At 40.6% G+C, this 24,113-nt stretch overlaps 1 protein-coding gene across 38 annotated transcripts in view; it reads right to left on the bottom strand.

Annotated features, from left to right (window-relative positions):
* Positions 1-24,113, bottom strand: part of MADD (MAP kinase activating death domain) — a 72,314-nt gene that overhangs the window by 36,994 nt on the left and 11,207 nt on the right. For 9 of the 38 annotated variants that reach the window (XM_032110893.1, XM_032110895.1, XM_032110919.1 and 6 more), the window contains exons 2-21: positions 21,138-21,329; positions 17,997-18,611; positions 15,058-15,361; positions 14,570-14,701; positions 13,181-13,294; positions 12,423-12,503; positions 11,998-12,006; positions 11,202-11,258; positions 10,264-10,442; positions 9,433-9,668; positions 8,910-9,066; positions 7,840-7,946; positions 6,810-7,003; positions 5,890-6,221; positions 5,116-5,255; positions 3,806-3,907; positions 2,922-2,960; positions 1,847-1,906; positions 1,285-1,387; positions 56-242 (exon numbers count right to left, since the gene is read on the bottom strand). In XM_032110893.1, the coding sequence (XP_031966784.1) occupies positions 56-242; positions 1,285-1,387; positions 1,847-1,906; positions 2,922-2,960; positions 3,806-3,907; positions 5,116-5,255; positions 5,890-6,221; positions 6,810-7,003; positions 7,840-7,946; positions 8,910-9,066; positions 9,433-9,668; positions 10,264-10,442; positions 11,202-11,258; positions 11,998-12,006; positions 12,423-12,503; positions 13,181-13,294; positions 14,570-14,701; positions 15,058-15,361; positions 17,997-18,611; positions 21,138-21,199 (3,210 nt within the window). In that variant the 5' untranslated portion in view covers positions 21,200-21,329. The remainder of the gene's footprint in view (positions 1-55; positions 243-1,284; positions 1,388-1,846; positions 1,907-2,921; positions 2,961-3,805; positions 3,908-5,115; positions 5,256-5,889; positions 6,222-6,809; positions 7,004-7,839; positions 7,947-8,909; positions 9,067-9,432; positions 9,669-10,263; positions 10,443-11,201; positions 11,259-11,997; positions 12,007-12,422; positions 12,504-13,180; positions 13,295-14,569; positions 14,702-15,057; positions 15,362-17,996; positions 18,612-21,137; positions 21,330-24,113) is intronic. The other 29 variants (XM_032110911.1, XM_032110916.1, XM_032110917.1 and 26 more) reach the window with 12 other exon arrangements.

The raw sequence follows: 24,113 nt of genomic DNA, 5'->3' as shown, positions 1-24,113 counted from the left end.
GAATTGAGCCTCAGCAGACACTCAGTGTGAGGACCTTGCTGAGTTCAGCACTGACCACGTCCTGTATGACATCCTGTCGAGCATCCTCCTCTGACTGGATCGTGCGATTCAGCTTGCTCAGTACAAAGACACGGAGCTGCTCACTCTCCAGCAGACGTCGGACTCTCTTCATGTTCAGCCAGCCAACACCTTGCCCATCAAGAACATTGTGTACCACCTCCTTCAGGAACTGCTGGTTCTCACTGACACATTTAAGAGAAAGCAAGCAAAAGTCAGTCACCCTCTGCTTACTTTGGCTTGCATGGGAAGAGAGCTGTAGCCAGGGCACACACAGAAGTACCTTTCCTATCAACAGTAGTTGACATCTAGCTCTGCCTGCTGCTCATGTAACTGCACACAGCTCAAGCTCTGTTCCATAGGTGTAGTATCAAATATTTTATTTTGTCCTTTATTTACTATAATAAGCCACAATCAGACTTTCCTCTAGCTACCACTCTATCCTTCACTCTCACAGCACTCCTCAGAATCCACAGGAATCCTTTATGCCTCAACCTTCTTCCACAGCCCCCATGTCTGAGCTGTAGGCTTTCCTTGAAAGAGGAAGGGCAGCACTACTGAAGCATTACTGCAGCAGCCTTGGCACATGTTTTGTGTGGCACATGTATGCTCAGCTTCTTTTCCCATAGTGGGAAAGGTAAGAAGAAGGAAAGTCCTGTGCAAACTGCTGCATTCTCCAGTCTGAACTGCAGTTATTTTTCTTACTTGTCTCCCAAACCCAGCAGATCAAAGTAAATTCACTCTACCCATGACTGCTCCATAAGCAAGGGAGAAGAAAGCACAGGCACAGGTCAGATAGTGTTTACTTGCACTATTCTGAGTCCTTCTCAAGCTTTAGCAAAGCATTTCACATGAACTTATGGAATCAAACTGCTTCACTGTAGTCAGCTGATCCCCCTGCATGGTGCACTAAAACTCCGCTGGGCTAGATCACCTTGTCCAGAACACTCAATTACGAAGAGTAACTGCTGAGTTTAAGTAGAAACCTAGAACATTTTGGATCTCAGACAGAAGGAGGATACATTTTGGAGCATAGAAAAGTAAGCATGTGCACTATTAACTGTAAGACCACCATACTGAATCTTCTCAGAAATAGTATGTCCAGGTCTAGGGCAACAGAAAAGTACTATTTGGTTTTCAACACCTAGACTTCTGAGAAATCACTGGCCAAGTATGAGGCCACTCTAACTACACTGTACACTTGAAAAGCAGGAAAAAAAATATTACCTGGAATTGCTAGTTCGTCCCTGAGGTGATGGAGATTCTCTTTTCACTGTTGGGCTGTGCTTTATGACTGAAGACTTCTGATCAACAAGGGCCCGTCTGTTTCCTGAAGAGGAAAGGAAACAGAATGAGAAGAAAGGGTGGGAGGAAAACAATCTGATCCCAGGACAGTAACAAGCACCGCTAAAGTCGGCTAACACACCTATTTGAATTACAGGTAACAGACTTCAAACAAAATGGAAACTCCAAAAAAGCAGCAGCATATATCATATTCTAGCATCACACATCGGCAGAAAACAGTAATGGGAGTAATGCAGAGAGAAAAAGAGAAGATGGTAACGGGAGCAGGAGGTGAGAGACAGGAAAAGTTTGGCTGCTCTGCATGCAGTTCCACAACAAGAACCATCTTCAAATTAGTCACTATATGTAAAAGCATAATGCATTGAGGGTGACTAGTATAGATCATGTGGTACTGGTTACCCAGCGAGAAAGGTAGCCCAAAGTCAGGCATAGGGAATGCTGGAAATTGTTACATCATGCACAGCTCATGCTGTAGGGAACCCACCTTCATTGCTTACTGGGCCAGCTTCAGTAATAATCTCCATTATAGTATTTAACCCAAATACTGGGACACAAAATATACAATTAGTAGTGTACTGAAATATCTACACTCCCCACTGCCAGCATCAAAAGAATCCAACTACCAGTTTCTTCCCAGCCCTCCCTCAAAATAAAACCCAAATGACACTAGAGCAGGAAGGATGTTTGAAAGCCCAAGACCACAAGGGCCAGAAAAACTTAAGAGATAGTGCTTGACTTGAAATTTGGCATCGTGGAACCAGCATACTGAATCTTCAAGGACATTATTGCATATATTGTATTTGAATGGCACTACAAAAACCATCTGCATCACCAAGGAAAAAATATCAATGGATGCGCATGAAATAAAAATTAAAAAGGATGGCAAGTGGTTAAACAGCAGCAATGAAATGGAGTCCCAGCATCATTTCCCATTACAGTTAGAAACACACACTCGACAAGAACAAGTTAATGTAGCAACTTTGTATCTCTACAACAGAGACAAAAACATCTAAAAGCTAGTGAAGTGCCCAGTGGGAATCCGAGTGAGCCAGCATGCACATGTAAAAATGAACACACACACACACACTCACACACACTTGCACATGCATAAAACAGACTGAGCTACTCCATGGAAATCCCATCCTCATATCTGCATAGTAACATTAAAGGCCCTACAGGACTAAAATAGTCAAGAAAAGAACACCCAAGTGCAGAAGATGAGGCACAAAGCATGAATGTGGAATGGCAAACCCCATCACTGTTTTCTTCCAATGCATGGAATCAGTCATTAAGTTTACCCACGGAAACAACCCTGACATGAAGCATGTTTCTTATCCAGCACAACTGGACATGAAAACATAACCAACTGGTAAAAGGTTGTCAAAAACAGCTGTGCAGAGTCTCTGCTAGTGTTTTCACTCTACCAGTCCTGTTACTCCTCATTTCACACACAGGGAATGATTACTTGTTTCAAAAACAAAGTCCAAAGCAGAAACACAAAATTAAGCTTTTGGTCTTTGTTTCTACAAGGTCAAAGGTCAGCAAAACATCATACCAACCTTCATCCACATCCCTTCCCAATTCCAGATTAAAGTAATCTTTACCGATAAAAGTGATGAGGAGGAAAAAATAAATGAAAAAAAAATCAACACATTAAAACAAAAGCAGTAAGTTCTAATCAGATAGAGTAACTCAAAAGGCAAAATAAAACCTCTCCTCAGTACAGCATCTGAAGAGATCTCCACGCTAAGACACCAGCACAAGCCCAGTCACCCCTCCAATACTACATTCAGTACAAGGATGACCAGGCTGTCTAATGGCCCATGGTGTGAGGGCCATTTCTCTAGTGCCCATTCAGACATGTTATCTAATGATACTGCAGACAAACAGGAGATGTTCTAACGAAAAGACTGTGCACATATGCTAGGGATTGATCTTCACTCTCAAGAGAACTGAGGCATGGTTGTAATTTGATTTTCTATTTAGCAGTCTGAAAAGACGATAAACACTTTTGAAACTCACGTAATCTGCAGTCTCCATGGGAGGTTGGTATTATCCCCATTTAATGTGCAGCATCATCACTAATAAATTAGCTAAGGCTAAGCATGAAGATAGTGGCAGTACAACAGTAGGACCTACCTCTTGGTTCCCATTCTTTATACTAAGTACTTAAAAATAAAACAGAACAAAATACACTATGAATGTTGCTTTTGTTTAGTTATCTGTTAACTCAGCCTAGACTCTCCCATCCCAACACAGTCCAGTTGTTGGGAAGAAGACTGACTGAGAAATATCATGACAATTTACTGTCTTGCTCCTTAACACAGGTACTACCCAAACGACCAAAAGGCATCACTCCCAGGATTTCTGTTAGGGGAGGACCTCTGACTGCCAAGTCACAAGAACTGAAAAGGCTATAGAAGACAAAGGGAAAAACGGTTACCTTTCAGGCTGGGAAAGGGAGTATTCTTGTCTCTCCCAACTTTGGTTGGTAGGGCTAAGTTGGATAGACTGAAACTTGTGCTGTGGTTTCTGTAGAGGCTGCCTATGACAGAAGACAAAAACAACTAAATGCCTACTGCTCACTGCACACACCCAAACATCCTGTAACTCACCATCTTATTTCAGATCCTTAATGATTAAGTTCTTCTTTATTACCCAAAAGTCTCACAATCGTAACATGACCTCATATACATTGCAACCACATCTGTAATCAGATTATTCTAAACAGCACAAAAACATAAGTCTTAGCATTCATGTCACAATAATTGATGTTGGATCTTCGAGTCTGAAATATAACAGCAAAATCCAACCATCTTCCTGCACTTAAGCAGATCACATCACCTTAGCTCTACCTTCTTAGTTTGATCCCCTTTTTGGGAGCAAATGAATGGCTGGGCCACATTAGAAAACAGGATGACAGAGGGTCTCCCAAACATGCAACTCTGAAGTGAGGACTGAGACCTGCGTCTTGTGAAACACTGTAAATCTGCCACGGAACCATGCTCAAAACAGAAGCTTTTCATTTATTAGGAAAAAACATACATTCTTCCTGATACAGACAGGTTTTAAGGACACAATAATGCATCATCATCTGCTTAAGCCAACAGACAGCCTGAAAGCACCACATTTAGATAAAGGAGCTGATTAACACTTCAAGTTATTAATTTAAAGTGTCAGCATATTATTTCATTTTGCTTTGGTCCTTTGTAGCCTTATTTTAATAACAGTCATTTTACCAGAAATATTTCATATATTTTCCCCAGTGCTACAAACTTCTTTCACTGCTTTTCACTGTAGTGCAAGACTCAACTGGCCATGTCTTCTGTCACTCATTAAGAAATTCTAGTGTTCCACACGTGATTTTTTTTATTAAAATATAATCGAAAGCAGGCAGTCAAGGAATTGAATTTGACACTAAACACACAACATGGCAGCAGGGAAGCCTGTAAGATTTTATCAATTTCATAAAATTGCACAATGCTTTGTTTAAATGAAACTGAAGGAATTTCTAATCCTTGCCCTAAAGTGCCACACAACTCAAGGGGCTAACCACAAAACCAAAGTCCTTCTTAATGAAGAATATATAAAGCAGTAGTTGTCAGCAGTTGTCAGTAAGCCAACATGACTACTGGAGATCTGGTAACAACTTGACGACCAGCTCATTCTCTTGACTAGCCATCCCTCTATTCCATCTCTCTGTAAACTCTGATATAATAAATAAAACTAGCTTAATGAATGCATTGTACATACTTGCAAAAGACATGATGCCCCCAAAACCTTCGCTGCTGTTGTTGGAGACAGTAGAGTTTGGGGAGCTGGCCCTGGAATCTGAATCTGCATCAGAATCGCTGGCCAGTTTTAAACTGTTTGGCCGGAGTAACTTCTGAGACCTTTAAAGAAATTAAGTACAACTGTTATTAGCAATTCCCCTTCCCATCCCAAATCAACACATTGTATGGTTGTGGGAGACTGATGTTGGTTTCATTCCCATCAGTTTTCACCACACTACCTGCATCTTTTGGGAAAGAAAAAAACCCAAAACAAACAAACAAGGAAAAGAAAAAAAAGAGAGAACTGAAACATCTTTACATTCAGGCTTTTATAGCCCTTCAGGGCATGCTGAAAACCTGTCTGCAAAAGGGCATTGGTGGACTTGTGAGTGAAAGGGTTCTGGTTTGAAAGGAGTAACAAGAAAACCATGCCACCAATCACTATAGTATCTTTCTCCAAAAAGACAAAGGTTTACCACAACAGTTTCCAGAAATCAGTAGGTGATATACTAGAATGTTCTAGCAAGAATTGGTAATTCTCATAGGTTCTACTGCTTACATAAGAGTAAGGAACTGAGGGACTAAGCAAGTGTTTTTATTCAAATCAGAAGGGCTGATTTCAATATTAAATAAAAGTGATCAACAATACATCTCAGGTGCCAAAGACATTTGAGTGCATGCATGTTAAACTACATGAAGCAGACAGAAACCCGAGAAGTGCTGTACAGAAGGGCAGAAGACAAGGAGGACTCACCTGCTTCCATTGAGATTCTGGTTAAATCTTGGGGTGTAGCTCTCCTCCTGCTCATCATCTTCATCCTCCGTAGGAAAACCATACTGTGGTTCAAAGTATGGATTGTCATACTCTCGCTTCCTCACCACCCCTTCTGAGGAGCTCATGCTGCCAGCTGTGATGTCACTCTCACGACGATCCAAGCTTATCTTGGGAAAGTTTGGTTGCAATGGCAACGAAGAGAGATGGTTTGAAAATCCAGCAGCCAACTTCTCTTCTATTTCTGCTGAGTCTGCTGCCTCCTGTGGACCAGTCAAATCATTGATCTGCTCGCTCGTTTGCGTTACATACAGCTGAAGGGCAGGACAAGAACAATTATTTCAAACTGGGAAGTCTGCACAGTCCTTGCTGCTTGCTACAGGGCCCCCACTACATCCCCACTATGTGTGTCTCTGAACTAGGATTTTATATGCACTGCAGTATTTGTGCATTTTTCTAGGGACTTACTCCTCATTAAAACAGCTCTGAGTAGTAAGTGTTAGCCCAAGATAATGGTTTTCCATTACCATGTTCCCATTTTATCTTAAAAGACCACAAATTAATGAGTTCCCCCACTCCACACCCTGTTCCTCTAAAGACATCAGCTCTTTCCAGACTCTGTAAAAGCAATTCCTGCAATCCCAGCCTGGACCATTTCTCTCTCCTAATGCTGCATTTTTCAACGCACTGGAAGTTTTTGTACAGGAATGGTCTATCCCAGCATAAGAGGGTACCAGCAAACTCCACCTTGCTCAGAAAGTCCAGGGTGAGCATGCAATTTAATCTGTGCATGGTGTCACAGTCCTATTAGCTTTTGCCCTTCTCAGAAAGAACCACGTGCATTCTCCCATTCTTATATCCTAATACGCTGATCTTGAGGCTGAACTCATCTCAGTACACACATGATTCACTCCATGGATGACAGTGCTGGGGCTGCTACTGGCTGTAGTACTGGAACTTGAACGAGGCTGGTTATTCTCTTGGGAGTTCTCACTGTCCATGGTCTGTTCATCAGGATCCCCTGAATATTCTTGAAAATCATCAAATTCCACTTCACTAGCATCACCAAGGGCTGCATGAGTCAGGGGGTCAACACCTACAAACACATCATTTTTCATTAAACAACAGTGCCTTCCTCAGTCTTTTGCCCACCTAACTAAATATCCCAAGAGGATGAGGACTGCTCAATAGAATAAACTTGCATAAAATATTAGGGTGTAAAGGGCTTTTGGAAGTCATCCATTCCAATTCCCTCCTCAAAGCAGGAGTACCTTCAAAATTAAAGCAGGTTGCTCAGGGCTTTGTGCCAGAGTTCTGAAAGTTTTAAAGTTTTCACATTCTACAGTGATCCTGGGAACCTGTTTAACTACAGTAACCATTAAGTTCTTTTCCTTATGTCCAAGCAGAGTTTCTTTTGTTACTGCTTACGATTACCTCTTGTCCTTGGGACATGGGAAATGTTTTGGAACTTCTAGATTTAGTTTACTGAACAAAGTGAGTGTTTATGCAGCTTCCATATAAGCCACAGAGAATGCATTTTTCTGTCCCCAGTAGGATAGAGTGATACTTTAAAGCTAGCACTGAGAACCAACATGTGGGGGCAGGAGAAAGCTCATACTCTGTTGTCCATATTGCACAGTATTTACTGCCAGCAGCAGGTTGTTTCCAGATCTAGTGAACCAGTTTTGTTCAGCAGCACTTATTTCTGTTCTTCCTCTTCACAGTGTCCTTTGGAGGAAGTTGTTTACAAACAGGAGAAATGTCCTGTTTTGGTCTACCCACACACTTTTACCTTAGAGCAAGACCACAATGGAACAATATTTTGTTCTGATTCAGGGACTTAAGGGAGGCTTTTTTCCCAAAGTGCTTCAGATGAATTGGGAAAGGGAACGTATGTGGACCTTGTGAAAATAAAAGGCAAAAGTTACTCACTTGGGGTATCACCATTAATGTCACATTTCATCATCTCACTGACAAAGTCACCAAGGGAGGAGTAGGAGGAACTTGAATCGTCATAGTCGACACTGTCACTGCCACTGCCACAACGGGTGAGAGAGAGAGATGAGTGGCAGCATCAAAGCAACAGCAGGCTCTGACACTTTAAAGATGTGAATCAGCACTGTTTTCATGGACCTCCTAAAAATCCCATATTATAGTAACTATAAACAAATTTCACAAGCCAGCTTCATGAAAGGTCAGAGCAAAAAACATAACTTTCAGGTACATAAAGAGTCATGGGAAGACATTTAAAGTCTCTTAGCAAAGTTAATGAGGCCAAACATAAGTAAGTAGAGAATAGTGTATTAATTCACAAAACATGTGTGTGTTTATGTAGGACAACTTCAAGGGAACCAGGATTCACAAGTCAAAGCATTTCCTTTTTACACTAGTGATTAATCCCATTCTGTTAGGACCACTGGTGCTGTGTAGAATGCAAAATATGTGCAAGTCCAAGCCTGAAAGATCTCACAAACCCACAAGGAATGAAAGGGAATAAAACTAGACACAAAACTCCAAGAAAATGGCCAAAAACTACTTTCATTTTACTGAATACACAAGGTGGTCACAGGCAGTCGGCAGTACTCACAAGCTTTGCATAACTATGGATAGGGAACAGAGATTTGAAAGAGTGATAGGATGGGTGGGAGTATTTGTAGTACTGCAACAGAAATAACCAGAGAAAGAACAGCATGGAAGAAAAGAGAATTAGGGTGTGAGGAAATGACAAATGTCAAGTGGCATACAAGTGGCATACAGGTAGCAAAAGAAAACAGGAAAACATGTATGGAGAATCACATTAAATGAATACACTAGCAAAGGATTATGAGGTTTGTTGTGGTAACAGAGCAGTGAGAAAATTTGCTTCAGTGTCAGTATTCTGCCCAGACAAGAAATGAAACAACAACCTGGCAGGCTGAAGGAAAAGGCTGCAAACGAGAAGTAGGAGAGGTCCAGCAATCTGAAATAACTCTCATGTGACTATAGCCATGTTCCCCACTAACCTGTCATCAGTGGGATCAGAATCTGTTTCTTTCTCTGCTGGGACATTCAGGGCTTCAGCCAGCTGTGAATTGCTGTCATAGACTCGATAGTGGATGGGCTGCAGCTGGTGAGCATACCACTTGGGTTTGTCACCAATTAGGGCTGGGTCAAACATGTCTGCACAAAAAACCAAGGAGAGCATTAATCAAACTCATTTACTGGTGTCAAAGGCTTCATTCACAGTGACACTACCCTCTACCCAGTCTTGTACAAAGGGACAGTCTTTAAGAAGCCTACATGACTTCTCCATAATCAAACAAGGTAAGAGACAAAATTAATTGGAGGAGCAACTGGCCAATAGCAGGCCTAACTTGGAAGAAACACATGAGGCCATACATAAAAAGAGAAAAATGTGCCTTGAACTGGAATATTTTCCTCTCCAGCAGGAATAATATGGTATAAAATTAAATCCTTCTCTAGAATGTCTGGTTTTTAAGTTCCTGCATTACATCCAAGTGCAGGAAAGGCAAGACCAACACTTACTGTTATGAATTCTTTGGAAAGCATAGTTAGTAGGGTTGAGTGACCATTCTCCAAAGTATTCTACTGCCTGTGTTCTGGAAAGCTTATCTGCAAAAGGTGTTTGCTTCGGCCTAGAGGCAAGAAAAGAATTTGCCTGGAAGGCCACCACTGGTCGTGGGAAGAGACGAAGAGTTCGAGTATGCATTTGGAAACCTTGCAAAACATTTGGTGAGTTGAAGAATCTCACCATAGCAACCCTAAAAAGAAACAGAGAACAATATATTAGATAAAAACACAGAGCAATAACAAAAAAGAAGAAAGCCTGTAAAAGGCATGCCATAGACAATGTTTTAAACCTTTGAAGAATGGTAACCTAACTCTTCTTAGGAAACACCTGTCTCGAAAAAATTTTTTTAAAAAATCCAAACAAACCAAGACCCGAGAAATCACTTTGTTCTAATTCACCATCTTAACACAAACACCCACTCAGTGAAGGATATCGTTCTCGTATCTACCAGCTGAGGTAACAACTAAGTCCCCAGCTTTTTTCTCTGTAGTTCAAGGCTTGTGATTTAAGCTGAGGATACAGTATCAGACTGACAAATCCAGGTAAAGAGGATGATCTACAGGAAAATGCAAGAAGCAAAACACCCCCTCAAGATACACAGTCACATTCATGGAGGTAATAGATACGAGATAAACACTGTAATTACTGCTCTTTTTCCCCACATGATGTCAAGTAGAATCTACAGTAGTACCTGAAAGATGCTGTTTCACCCACAGAAGTGTTTGTGCTGCCCTCAAGTGCGCACTTTTATGAAGACTCAATGCTACCTTCCTGTTAAGCCTCACCTGGTAGCCACATCAACAGAGTCCACATCATTTCCATAGATCAAAGGGTTGAATTCTGTGGAGGGAGTAGACTGCAAATCATTCTGTGGTCTTCCCAGCAGCAGAGGCACCTCCTGCCCCTCATGAAACTTCTCTAGATTAAGAATGGGCTGAGTATTGAGGCTCATGCTGGCCAGGGCCTATTGAAGGACATTATGCACACATTCAGCAAGAACAGTTATTTAAGGAACAAAAGATCAGAGCTACCCTGCCCTCTAGGCAATTGCAACCATTATGCATGCTCCATTAATTGATCTTAAACCACCTCCACACTGAGTCAACAAATATCTCCAGGCCCTCCTTTATGTTGATTGTCAAAATGATCTCCTCAATGCTGAAACAGTCCTGGAGCCAGTCAAGGAGTAGCACAGGATTCCACTTTGCTAGATCATTCATGACATGAAACCAGATAGTCCAAACTGGACCACTAGTAGTGTGGCACTGCGTAACTCTACTTGTTGCAGAGTTATTTCCATATGGAATTTGAATACATCTTGGGAACAGCAGCCTGAAACTTGCCTTTAAAAGTGGCTATTCAATCAGTAATTTGATATCCCAGGACAATGTGGACACCTTTACACAAACATCTGCTTGTATCCCCAAAAAACCTCCACTTTCCATCTGAATGAAGTCTTCATCTGTCCATAAAGATACCTCTTCAACCCTCATAAAGTCTTCAAGGATATGTACTGGAGCAGCACAAGTGGTAAATCAGTCCTGGACACCCAGACCTATCCTAAATCTTCCTTATTTTTCCCATTTGCCCACTGAGGCTTGATCTTTTGACTTACAAAATAAAAAAAAATATATAAAACCAAAACAAAGAAACAAACAAAAAAAAAGCTCCAAAGGAAAAGGGTAAAATGGAAAATTGAGGGAAAAAGAATAAAATAAAGAACCTTGTTGTCAGGAGTGAGCAGCTGTTTCTGAGTGATTGCAGTCATGCTAACCAGACACTGGAGGCAAGATGGAAGATCATATGATAACACCACAGCAGCCCATCAGAGCCAAGACGAACACATGACCACAGAGAAACAGATGGAAGGAAAAAAAATATCTATTACTACAAAATATCACAAATGAGAGGAAAACAAAAGGGACCACAAAATAGACACGTCTTAGGAAAGAGGTGTAACTGCCCCACCCCCAAACATTCATATCTGGCCATCTTGGAAACTGGCAAGCCTGTTGTCCTTAATGATGCAGCTAAGAACTTTCTACTACAATTTAAAAGTAGATATCCTGAAATTCATTTATTGACTCTAAGACACAAAGGCACACAAAAGTGTTAACCTTAGTAATGTTGGCCACAATTTAGTCTTGTCTACTTTGTACCAGCAGCACTCCTTCTTTGCTCATGGCAAACACTTAATGAGAATAGGAATACACAGGGGATGTAACCTGAATTTGGGTGAACACTCTGAGAATTTTAAACATGTCTTCCAAAAAATTGCAATTTGTTCTTCTGAGTTTGCCTTTGCACTAGTGAGAAAGTTTTGCTAAATAGTGCCTGAAATTGCAAGGGGGTGAGGCAGCAGTGGGGGGAAAGTTGATCTAACGAAACTCCAGGCAACACATCACTTCCATCTGTGCTGACAGCAGGTACTGGGGTATCACAGAGGTTACACACTTTGCTCTCCTGGTCTATGAGGAAAGAGAAAGACCAAACCTCATCACATTAGTAACACACTTTACCTTTAGATACTGCATGCAGCGTGCATAAGGAAAACAGAAATAAAGAGATAAAACCTGCTTGACACAATCAGCCAGGGTGACCCAAGCTGATTAATGGCTTAGCAGGACCTGACAGGAGAGACTGACACCTCACACACAGATCTGTGAATGGAGGGGAAACAAAGATGATCATAGCTTGATGGATCAAGTTAGAGTTTAAAGCCCACATGGCAAACATAAAGGAGGAATCTGGAACTTTCTGCATCAACTGGAAACAAGTTAGCCCCAAACAACAGTAAAAATCAGAAACCATCTGTTGTGTACAGGGGGATTTCAGTTTTACATTCACTGACTTGCATTCTTACCCACTATAGCAGAAGAGTTGGGCAACACTACATATGTTAAGTTCTACTGAATCTGAGTCCTTTCCTCAAAGTGCATATTACCTGTTTCAGATGCTTTTTCAGCTCTGAAGCCTCTGGTTCTGGCAGTGCTGGCAAAGATTCTGCATTTGTAGGAACAATCACCTGGAATTAAGCACAGCAACAGACAAAAAATTCTCCAGCTGTAGTCATTTCCAAAACAGAATCCCCTGACTCTCCAGCACTTCAGACACCAAGGAATAAAATAAACTACGTAAAATAAAAATTAAAAAAAACCCACACAATCTCAGACACAGACACCCGCTTTTCACTTCTTTATGGTTGTTATTGTCTACAATATAATAAACAGTGGAGTTACTTTATCATTTACCACAAAAACAAGAAGTTTGAATCAACCCACACTTTCCATCAAGCAGATGATGTTATACACATTTTCCTTGAATTAGCCTTGCTCATACCCCTCTAGAAAGTGAGATACATAGCCCCATTTGAATCATGACAACCAAGGCTGCAGGAAGGCTCTCAACAGATTAAGTATCTTAGGTAGGGCTATAAGACACAGTCTGACAATTAGTCAAGAAGATAGTTCTATCATTTGCTTGAGGTTTCACCTTCTAATGATATAGCCAGATCATTTAACTGAAAATGGATCCCTAATGCAAAAGACATGGGAACCTTGAAACACATAGGATTCTGAAGTTTAATATGGGAGGGGTAAAGGCAGACTGAAGTCAGGCATTACTAAATTCTCAGTGGGTACACTGACAACAGTACACAGCTCCCTGGAAACAAAGACACAAGTTCTTATGGGTGCCACTTACCCTATTGGTATCCAGGTCAATAAGCCATACATCATCAGGCATTTTAAAATCCAATTTGTAAAGGAAAAAACTTGCTGGAACACCAATGATATAAGGTGTAGGGGCTAGAAGCAACTGAGAGAAAGACAGGCTTTACTAAGGACAAGATCTACATTTGATATCACCGTGTTCTTCTCAAATATTTATTTATTGACTACAGTATGCTTATAGCAGAGCAGACAATACAAAAGGCATTGATAAGTAAGTAATTAATATCATAAAATGGAAGCATTAAATAAAAGAAAAAAAAGGAAAAAAAAATAAAGAAGAATGAAAGCTCCTGCTCAAAAAGCATCAGTTTTCATCTAGGAGAAAATACATTTCCACTCCCATGTTCCATGTCCCCAGGACATTTCCACTCCCATGTTCCACCCAGGACATAATTTATATGGCTACATGGCTCTTTGGAAACAGCTTCCCATGTCTATCATGGTCCAAAAACAAATGTTCAGAGTAAGAGCCTAAGTTGAAAAGCAGGAAGTCATGGATGAATACATCCTCAGCTCAACCTGAGTCTGTGCCATTGTAAATAGGCACATACAAGGACTTTACCCTTATGCTTGTAATGGTAATTTGGTTTCAAAAGAGTAACATCTCTAAGAAGTAGAAGACAGACACATTTTTTGAAATGTATGTGGAAAACCTATAGGGAAATTCAGGTTGCTTCTGACAAGGGAATCAGCAGAGGAAAAAAGCTTAAATCAACTGGGCATGAAGCAGCTTGAGACGAGCAGCTTGGGAGGCTAATTTATTCTTTAAATCTAGAACTGTTGGTCACCTCCAAGTGGTGGTACAAGAACAGTTGTAGTATCAGTTGCAGGATAGCACTGAAGTAGTAAGACAGCCTGAATTCTGTCTTTCCAGGCAAAATAATGAGCTCCTGCGAAGAGCTGACCATTGGCAAAACCCAGCTCCCAGTCGAAGTAACACAACACTTCATATTTCTGAGGAGAAGAAATTGCAGGCAATAGTTTCTGAACTATGAATCAAAGAGCCCTCAAGCGTCCTTAAATCTTGCTCTGAACCCTCCTCAACAAACTTTAATACTCAGTTTAGAGGAGAGTTGGGGGGGTAAATATCATCACAATACTGTAGATCTATGGTAGTTCAGTCCATTACTTGTGAAATACTGCTTTGAATCATTCTATTCACTGAGCATGCTCTGAAGATATCCTAAATAAGTGGTGTTACCTATGACTTAAATAGTCACACTCAAGCAATGCTCTTTGTAAGGCAGACTTTGACACAATCTCTGAGAAGACGGTGAATGAAATAAGGACTACAACTATATGAGTTCAAGACATCACAGAAACATCTTTTGTGAAAGACCAATAAAGGAAAAATGTGTACCTGTTCTGCAGAGGCCATGCAGGTGGGAAGCAGAGGGATCACTGGGAACATGTACTCTAATGGGTAGATCATGGCCACAAAGGCCATTACAGACATTGAAAGTGCATTATAATCTCGGGACTGCAATACAACCTGCAACCAAAGAAACTCCCATTAGCACTACAGCAACCATTCACTTCCAATACTCCCCTCAGGTGCATACAAAGATCCAGATTTTGTGATCTCTGCAGACTCAAATTCGGTGGCTGTGAACTGGGTAACCCTCCATTAATCTGTCTGAAAACAGCTTCAGTTGTTTTTTTGAGTGAGAACAGAACTTTTCAAAACAGGAACCTCAGAAGGAACTATTTCTTCCCCTCATCCTCTGCAGACAAAATTCATTCCAGGCAGTGCAGGGAGACAGCTGTTCTACACATCCAGTCTACCCTGCTTTTGAAGAGGGCAGAACTTCCTACATACTTATCAAAGATCAACTCTTCCCTCCTTACCTTGTGCTCCAGAAGGATGCAGGTCAGCACCTGCAGGCAGGCATCCACTCCCAGTAACTCCAAAGGCAGATGTAATGGAAAATCCACCAAAGTGAAGCGGGATGGATCAGGAAGAGCAAAGGTCAAAGCTGGCTGCAACTCATGTGGCAAGACTTCCACATCCACCCGCTTCTGCCCAGCAACGGGCATGGGCGAGCGGAGCAGCCGGTATATCCACGCCTCGATCTCCCGCAAGTCGTGAAGCAACGCACTGGACTTCTCTTCCACCAGGAGGGAGCCTGTGAAAATCCGCCACATTGTATCCCTGGACAGGGAGAACGCCAAGGTTAACACTCCGAGAACTTCAACTGACCGCCATTCCTCAAGGCTCTTCCAGAGAAAGGGTAGATCCACCAAGGGTTAAAAGAGGCAACTAGCAAACATTTGATCACACAAAGGAATGGAAGTCAGCCATTTAAGCTTACTGACACAACCCACAATGTGAGGAAGAATAAATCTTTCTGTGGCAGCAATCAACACAAGTATGTCACTTGTGACTTCATTCACACATTTAAAGGATTCAGTCAGGTCCAGTTCTCAGAAGAATTCTGATCACCTTCATGCTTGAAACTCAGCAGGCACATAGGATACTCTCCTGTCTCATCCTGAATTGTAGCAAATTACTGTAGGACTCTGCTTCTAGCAGCCTACAAACCTTTGCAGGAATAGAAATTAAACCTGAGATAATAAAAGTATGCCACATCCAAGATCTCCCAGATCTTTTGGCATGATAAAACACCCTTCATCGTTCTGTCCTAAATTGCACTGTATCATTCATATGAGCTGAATAACCCATGGGAAAAATGGATCTATTTCAGCTAAATCTCTGAAAGCTGTGTAGAAAACATTTAGGTATCTTAGCAACATAAGGAGCAAGTTTTCCACACCCTAAGTAAGCAATTTGCAAACCTGTAGCTCACAGACAGGATGGCCAAAAAAGCATGTACAGCATTGGTCAGGCCTTTAGAGCTTCAAAACTCAAAACTGGGTCTGACAAGGGAAGCACAGAATCTTGTCCACTTCAGCCCTTCATCCTGTAGCACAGTGAAGGCTGCAAACCTTCTGTATTCATTCTCCAAACAACTTCAGCCTGGTAAGTATCTTGAGTTACTGTAATAGATCCCTTAGAAAGCTGTGGGTTCAAATTAGAGGTTCTATCTTACAGTTCACAACTTTAAAAAAAAATAACAAAATGGAAAAAAGATTATGACACTGGAGGCTTCACAAAGACAGAAAAATTAGAGAAATTTGGATGGCTCAAAATAAGGGCAATTTGAGATTACGTTGAGTACATGATACGACTCTCAGGAACTGTGATGCCTCTCATCCTCCACTCTTCCTTCAGCTACTTGTCATGCACAAGCCATTAGGCTGTTAAAAGGTGTGTTCCACCTTTTGCCAGCTGTAAGGATTCGGTTTCACCTTTATTCTGCCACCACTTCAAAACTATTCTACTTTTCCAGGTCACCACTAGAAAACCACATTGGTAATTCAAACCTGCTGCTTTACTTTTCCCAGAGACGTATGCTCAGAATTCCTTCTCTTGCCATCCTCATCCATCATTCAATTACTCTCTTTAAGAATTATGTCCAATAAGAGCAAATTTTTCAAATACCACATGTCATTCAAACACTGGAATACTCTACCACCCCTTTCAAAAAATCATATGAGCTCACCAAATTGAGGAAAATCATGAAATTCAGTGGGGTGTTTTTCCCTCAGTAATTATCAGACTAAACCAAGCAACAAAATAAGCTTCCTTAATACATACTTCCATTGGGGGCAAAAGTTTTGCTCTGACAAAATAATTTATTCTCCATCAGTGGATTCAAGTGATAAATCTGCTAATGCAGGATCAGTCATACGAGCCCAGAACACTCTCCTAGAACTATTCCAGGGCAGTAACCCAAGAAGTAGGCCACTGCTCTATGAATAGGACACATTTCCCATTTCATGCAAAATATAAAGAGCTTATAAAGATAAAAATTATAATAATCCTGTCATTTTTTCCTTTTGACAAGTTTCATTTGGAGTGTACCAAGCTACTTAACTCACATTATGTACCATCTCACAGTCCTGTCCCTCAAACAGTTGAGAAAATCCCCTGCTTCTCCAGAGGTTCATTTCAGACTTCTTCTATTCAGTTAGCATATTGGAAAGGAAAATACCATCCTGGAATGCAGGTGTAAGGCACAGTAGCACAGATACACATCCTTGCCTGAGATACATAAAAACAGTGTTCCTTCCATACCCTACAGCGCAACTGCTTTTAACAGCAGATGCGTTAAGATTACTACATTACCTTAAATATACACCAGGTTCCTGTAAATTTGCTGTTACCAACAACCATTCCCACATGTTTCCTAGACAACTACTTTGTTTTCTACCTCTCCTCCCTCTCTCCTTCAAATATTGTACTTTGACCTATTTCAGCTGATCCTGCTTCTCTAGTCTTTTCTCTCCCACGCTGAAGTTCAGATTGTTTCATAAGCTTGTTAAGCACATTTTCATTATTTCCCTCCTGCCCCAAGTGGAAATTCTCTCTGTTATTTCTTGGCTGCTTCTAATTTCGCAGAGAATCAGTCCTGACATACACTTCCACAGAGCTTAAATGCCAAAGCAATAGTAACAGGATCAACACTCAGCCTCAGTTGTCAGTCAGAAGGGTAGAGCCTCTTTAGGTGCATCAAAAATGAAAACCATACCAGATTACAGAATCAGAGAAACTTTTAAAGAAATTGTTATAAAAATTTCCTTTTCCTACTGTGAACCTGGATTGAAAAAGTGCAAAGGACAACCCTTGGTGTTTAGCTGCTTCTGCAGCCACAACTTGCCGTGCAGGTAAATTGCAGCACTGAACACGAATAGTAGGAGGAAAAAGTTCTTCCCTCTCAACGTACCTCTGCACCCCACGAGGAATCCCCAACTTCTTGCCCAACAGTCTCTCACTACAGCAGTCCACAAGTCTCTTGAGGGTGTACAGACACTCACGGAAGGTTGAAAAGAAAGGATAATGACTAAGGATGCACAGAGAAGTCAGAGTGCTGTTGCGAGAGCGATGGCTGCCTTTGGCCAGGCGCTTACTGCGCGGGGATCGATTCACGTCAGGGGTAGACTCTGCACTGGGAGCCTGCAGTGAAGAGCCACTCTCCGAACTCTCAGTGCCCACTTCCTCTTGGGGTGCTGATGCATCCCCAGATTTAGGGACCTTCTGTCCCTCCCGAGCTCGATGTCCCCCTGTGCCTTCTCCTTTCTCCTTGGGCACTCGCTTCTGGAAGGAGCGGTAGAAGTTGACACAGATTCCATAGCGAGTGACCCCGGTATCCTTGTCTGTGAGGGTGAAGACAAAGGAAGTGTCATCACGGAAGCTCATGCGCTTTTGCCGCACGCTCAGGCATCCTTCTGGCTGGCAGAAGAACACAACATCGGGCGGGAGAGGAAAGTCTGCATGGTCTTCCAGAGGGTAACGTCGCAGCAGTTCAGGAGTCTGAGCAACACTATCGCTGCTTGGGTGCCTACAAAAGAAGCAAACAAAAAACCCATACATAGTTGACTAATACCAATAAAAATTTTTGCAAACTTCCTACTGTGTCAGGAGCCTGTGGACTCAGCTTCGTCTTTGTTTCCTCTCTTCCCTACTATCCAGGGAAAGTGAAGCTTCTCAGTCACTAGCCACAAAGTTCACCCACTAGCACAAGGCAGAAAGGTTAAATAAAGAAGTCTAAGTTATACCATCATTAGCAAGGAGCCTGTTCAAATCTGATCAAGAAAAGGACTTGGAGAAGTATGTTGTTCCCAGGAGAACACTGTATTGTCATGTTGCTCTGGCTTTGACTTTCAAAATTAATTTAACTGCACAGGTCTCTGGGCAACACTTTGGTAGGAAATACATTGCCCCTCTCCAAATAAACAGTCAGAAGAAAAGCTTCTGTATTTCAGCTATTTATGAACAAGATGAAAAATTAAATGAGAAAATCCAGTATCGATTCGTAACTGGGAAAGCAAGAATTTTCAAGGAAGAACTCAGATGAATAGTGGAGTGATATGGACCTCATCCTAAAAACATTTTCATTAAAAAGTTCTAGCAACCACAGCTCTATATGTGTTTGAGATTTAAAGTGTAATTTATATAAAAACTGTGTGGCAACATGCAGAACTATTTACCACTGTGACTCATTAATCTTTGTACCACAAATCACTACTGAAACACGAAGACAGAAAGGCAATACTGTTGTTTCCTGTTCTTTCAAGATACTTACCTTTTGTCTACTTCAAAATACAAATGACATTTGCTTTTCTCATATACGAGATGTGAAAAAACCTGAACAAGTAGTAATAGAATGTTCATAATTTACAAAAGAAAATCACTGGTGTAAATAGCTCTGTTGACTAATTCTTCCAAACTAATATTTTATTTAAAACAAGTAAAAATGCTTTCATAATAAAACTGGTAACAAGATTTATACTGCCTGTACAGTTAGATACTAAAATACTGTATGAAAAAAAAAAAGAAACACTAAAATGCTTTTATATGTTAATGGACACAACTAATGCATCATCTGCTGAAAAAGAAATGTCAAATAACGCTGGTACTATTTAGACAGTCTATTTGGCAGCAAACGGTCAAAAAAATGACACCAACACAGTTACAGTGCATATATCACCACTTCATGCCTTTAGTAATATTAGCTACAAGGACAGAGATTTCTCAGACATTGAGAAAATTTGAACCTAAGGAAGGGGAATAGTTCCAAACAGCATCGCTGTTTTTACACAGTGGATAACAAGATGTAACAATAAAGGCCACATGGAGCTCCTAAGGACTTTGTAGTAGAAGCTACTTCAGCCAGCTCCATCTCTCATCGTAGGCATTTGCTGAAGTGCCAAATGAGACAGCACACCTCTGAGCAGTAGCAGTCTAACCAGCACTGGCAAAAAGCAAGAGAAATGTAGGAGTCCAGAAGTGATAGTAGCAAATTTCTAAGTGAGAACATCAGACATTATAAGCTTCACTGGAGGAGGCAGCTAACATTTCTCCCTCCTCTTCCTAGTTGGTGACACACATATAGAAAACTTGGGTTGTTTTTCTACAAACAATAAGAAGTATTAAACTATTACAGTATTCCATCCATAAAATGCAGTAATAAAATAACTATTAGGCAGAATTATGCAATTTCCTCCCCTCAGCCTATTTAAATATTGCATTCAAAGTATTCTGAAAAGAAAGCGAGAGGTACAGCAACAGGCTGATGCATGTGAACCACTGGTATTTAGAAATGAAAGCAAAATAGATTTTGGGATATACCCATTACACAGATTTGCAGAAAACTGCTGCATAAACTTTGAATAAGGAAAAACTAACATTTACTGAGCCAGTAATATATTTACTGAGCCAGCCTATATATTTGACAAACAGAACACACATCAACCCCACATTTCATATGTGCTCTAAGTAAATATGCATAACATTTTATCTATTAATAAGACTTTAAAACCAGAAAGCATTCATGTCATTCCTATGAGGATAAATAAGTATTAGAGGGAGAAACAGCCAAGTAAAACAAGTTACAGATTTTTTTCTTAAACTGATTTTACAGACCACATTTCAAAAGCTAGAAAAATAGTATTATTTTACTACTAGTGTATTACTAGTAATAAAAGTAGTGGAAAACTAGTATTTTACTTGCATTTAGCTTTCAGTGTTTTCAATTTGTGAATCCCTCTGTCCTGATGCCAGTAGAAGCAAAGAAGTTCAGACACACAGACTACCAGAGCGTGATAAGACAAATTAGCTTTACTCAGTCACCCTTTGCAGACCCTTGAAAAGAAGTCTAAAGACCCCAAGTTAAAAAACTTTTGCTGCACTAGTGTCTTTCAAGAAGTGCCCTGGCTCAAGCAGGTGCTCCCCTTAGGGTAGCATTCTGCACACATTTCAGACAGCACTTCCTGAGCATCAGGCAAAGCTTCATCAATGGATGCAAGGCTATTTATCCCCACTCTACTGCCCAAGCAAAAGCTCTGCTGAGACTAGTTCATACTACCTGGCTCCAATGATCACAAGATAGTCAAGTAGCCGAGAGCAGATTTTCTTTTTCTGCACCATTGTCCTTGATGCCCCTCCCTATGTCATCTCACAGAATTTCTGTTCATTGATCCAGTGGTCAGTTATCCCGTCGGCCGTGATCGATGCCTTGGAGAACAGAATCTGCTTGGAACTGTCTGGCAAGTCCAATCTATAATTAAGAAAAGCAAGAGTGTCAAAAGCACAACCAGGAATATCAAATACATACACGCAACTTAATGCCTCAATGTTCTGTGCAGTCATGGCCATCCACAGATCTCTATCTTCATGAGTATAAAAACACAGTCATACGCCCATAAAAGCAGAGAGATGAAAAATACACAAAAAAGTACAAGAGTATCTCAAGAATGAATGGTTGGAGTCAACAATCTTAGAGGTCTTTTCCAATGTAAACAATTCTACAATTCGATTCTAAGGGAGAACACAGACAAAGCAGCATATCACTGGCAAAGAGCTACTCATTAAATGGTTTCTGTGTTGCTTAGGCATAAGATCCCTACAGTGCTTGGGAAAGGAGCTTCAACGGGCAAGACTGAAGAAAAAAAAAACCACAACCTGAACTTTAGCTGTGTGATAAACAGAGTAACTAAAGATGGGGTAACACAAGGAGTCCAATTTGGTAAAATGCATCCCACCATCCCAAACCTGCAAATGGCTGTCAGCAGGAATGATCTCACCATCCCCAAAGACTGCGATCTCTAACACTTTTTCTGTGAAGATACAGAACTGCAGTTCCACAGAATTGCAATTTGCAATAGCAAAAGTGCATCTTATAACTCATACTGGTTTTTTCACTTACTTCATTCAGTTCCATTTATCTTGTTTAACTTCACCGCTTACCCTTGATACCCATGCCTCCTACAGCTAATTTCTCTGAATATTTTATGATAGAAAGACCCTCTTGGTAAAACTGAGATTTTACTACAGCATTACTACTTGCAAATAATTATGCTTAATAGATATCCAGAATTCAGTAAGTACTATAAAAAAATTCTTTCCAATCCCACCATTCATACGTCATAGAATTCATGAACAACAGGGAGAAAAATAAAGTTTTAAAAAGTAATACAGTTCCACATTACAGTGTTCCCTACCTACATTTGAAACCAACCTGAAAAAAGAAACTTCCTGAAATGGAAAGGTCTCAGAAACTCTAAAAATCAGAGGTGCTCAGAGTATTCTAGAAGTTTACTGAGCATTCCAATGAAAGTTTTAATAGAGGTATTTTATATTTAAAAATTTGAATTGATTGCTTTTTGGAGCATATTCAGAATAAGGTTTCCATTTCAGCTCATGTTTACAACCTAAGGCCAATCACAGAATTATTATTACTGTAAAATCTTTCTGCAGCATAAATGTTTAGATTTCATTTGTATAAAAGTGTAACATCTTTACTAACAACCAAAAACTCTCAGCAAAATCAGGCAGTTTTCTTGATGTTTCCCTCATTACTTCACAAGCATTGTAATTGTCAGCATCTCAGAGTCACATTCAAAGTCCAGCAATATATCTGGTTTTTGCTCAGTCCTTCACATTGCAAGAACAGAGCAGGGAAATTTTACTCATTAGCCCTCCAAACAGCAGCAAGAACACAAACACACAAAAAAGCATGTATGCCATTTATTAAAAAGGAAAATCATACTAGTCAGTAAGCATTAATTAAGGAATAATAAACTGAAAGAAACATTAACCCTCACACATAAAAAATCCCACATTTTGTGAGACTTTATGGCATGTTTTTAGTAGATCCTCAACTACAGTCGCTGTAGATTCCTAAGTGACAGCACCATGAATTATCTTCTCTGAGCAGCAATACTATTGTAAATTACCTTCTCTGAACAACACAGAAAATACAGACACAGGAAGCAAAGCTTCTGTTTCTTCATTTTAATGACATTACTGAAAACATTGTAGAATCTATCCCGGAAAAGCTCTTGATCCTTGATACTCTGCAAATATCTTGGCACAGAAAAACTCAAGAGGAACAAGACAAAGTTGGGATATCAAGTGGTCCTTTTTGTTTCCAGTTTGAAGAACTACTTTATCTGTTTTCTTTCCAAATAGCTTTACACAGAACTCTTTAAGGAACCAACTGTTCAGTCACAGACAGGGGCATAGTAATAAGTTATCACAACGTAACCTAGAATTATGACTTCAAGGAAATTCTGCTACTGAGTGGTAACCAAACATATTCTTCCTCAAAAACAAAGGCTACCCTACCCCTCAGTGAAGGTGGAGAAAGCACACTGTGTTTGTCTTATGATTGCAATTCCTTACACATATTTCCCACAGCTCTGCAAAGGAGCTAGCAAGGTATGCATTATGAAGATCCCAGAAACCATGAAATTTCAAGAACATCTGAGCAGACAAGTACAAGGAACATATGCAGGGCTTACAATGTCGCGGGAATGGCTGAAGCTACAACCCAGTGACACCACACATTGAAGTTTCTGTCAGTTCTTTTTAAAAAAAATCTGAGCACTTTCTGTGATTTCTGCTTTCTACTGCAACACAAGTACAAGGGAGACCAGACTGATGCAGATGTTGTGTCAGGGCTTCCAGAGCCACCTATACTGATTCACTATACTTAATAACACAACAGTTACAGTGAGACATAAGAGGACAAAGGCATTTTTGGGGAAGATGAATTTTGTTGGATTGGAGAAAGAGGTAGAAGAACTAGAATCAAGTGTAGGTTTTTGCCTTCCCCTATTCAATCTTTTGCCTCTTCAGAGATCTAGTAATGGCTGATTACAGCACTTTGAAGAGTATTACATCAGTATTTGTTGGAACTCATCTTCCTACTCCTGCTTGGAATCAGACACCACAGTTGATCTGTATAAAGCAACACAAACAGGCATCACAGTCCTGCCTCCCCCTCCCTATCTGCCAGAAGTTTGCTTCCAGGCCAGTGTCATTCCCTCCTCTGTGCTGG

This window comes from Corvus moneduloides, chromosome 6, assembly GCF_009650955.1.
Source record: "Corvus moneduloides isolate bCorMon1 chromosome 6, bCorMon1.pri, whole genome shotgun sequence".
NCBI lineage: Eukaryota > Metazoa > Chordata > Aves > Passeriformes > Corvidae > Corvus > Corvus moneduloides.
Note: the sequence above shows the minus strand (reverse complement) of the source record. Positions and strands in the feature narration are given on the sequence as shown.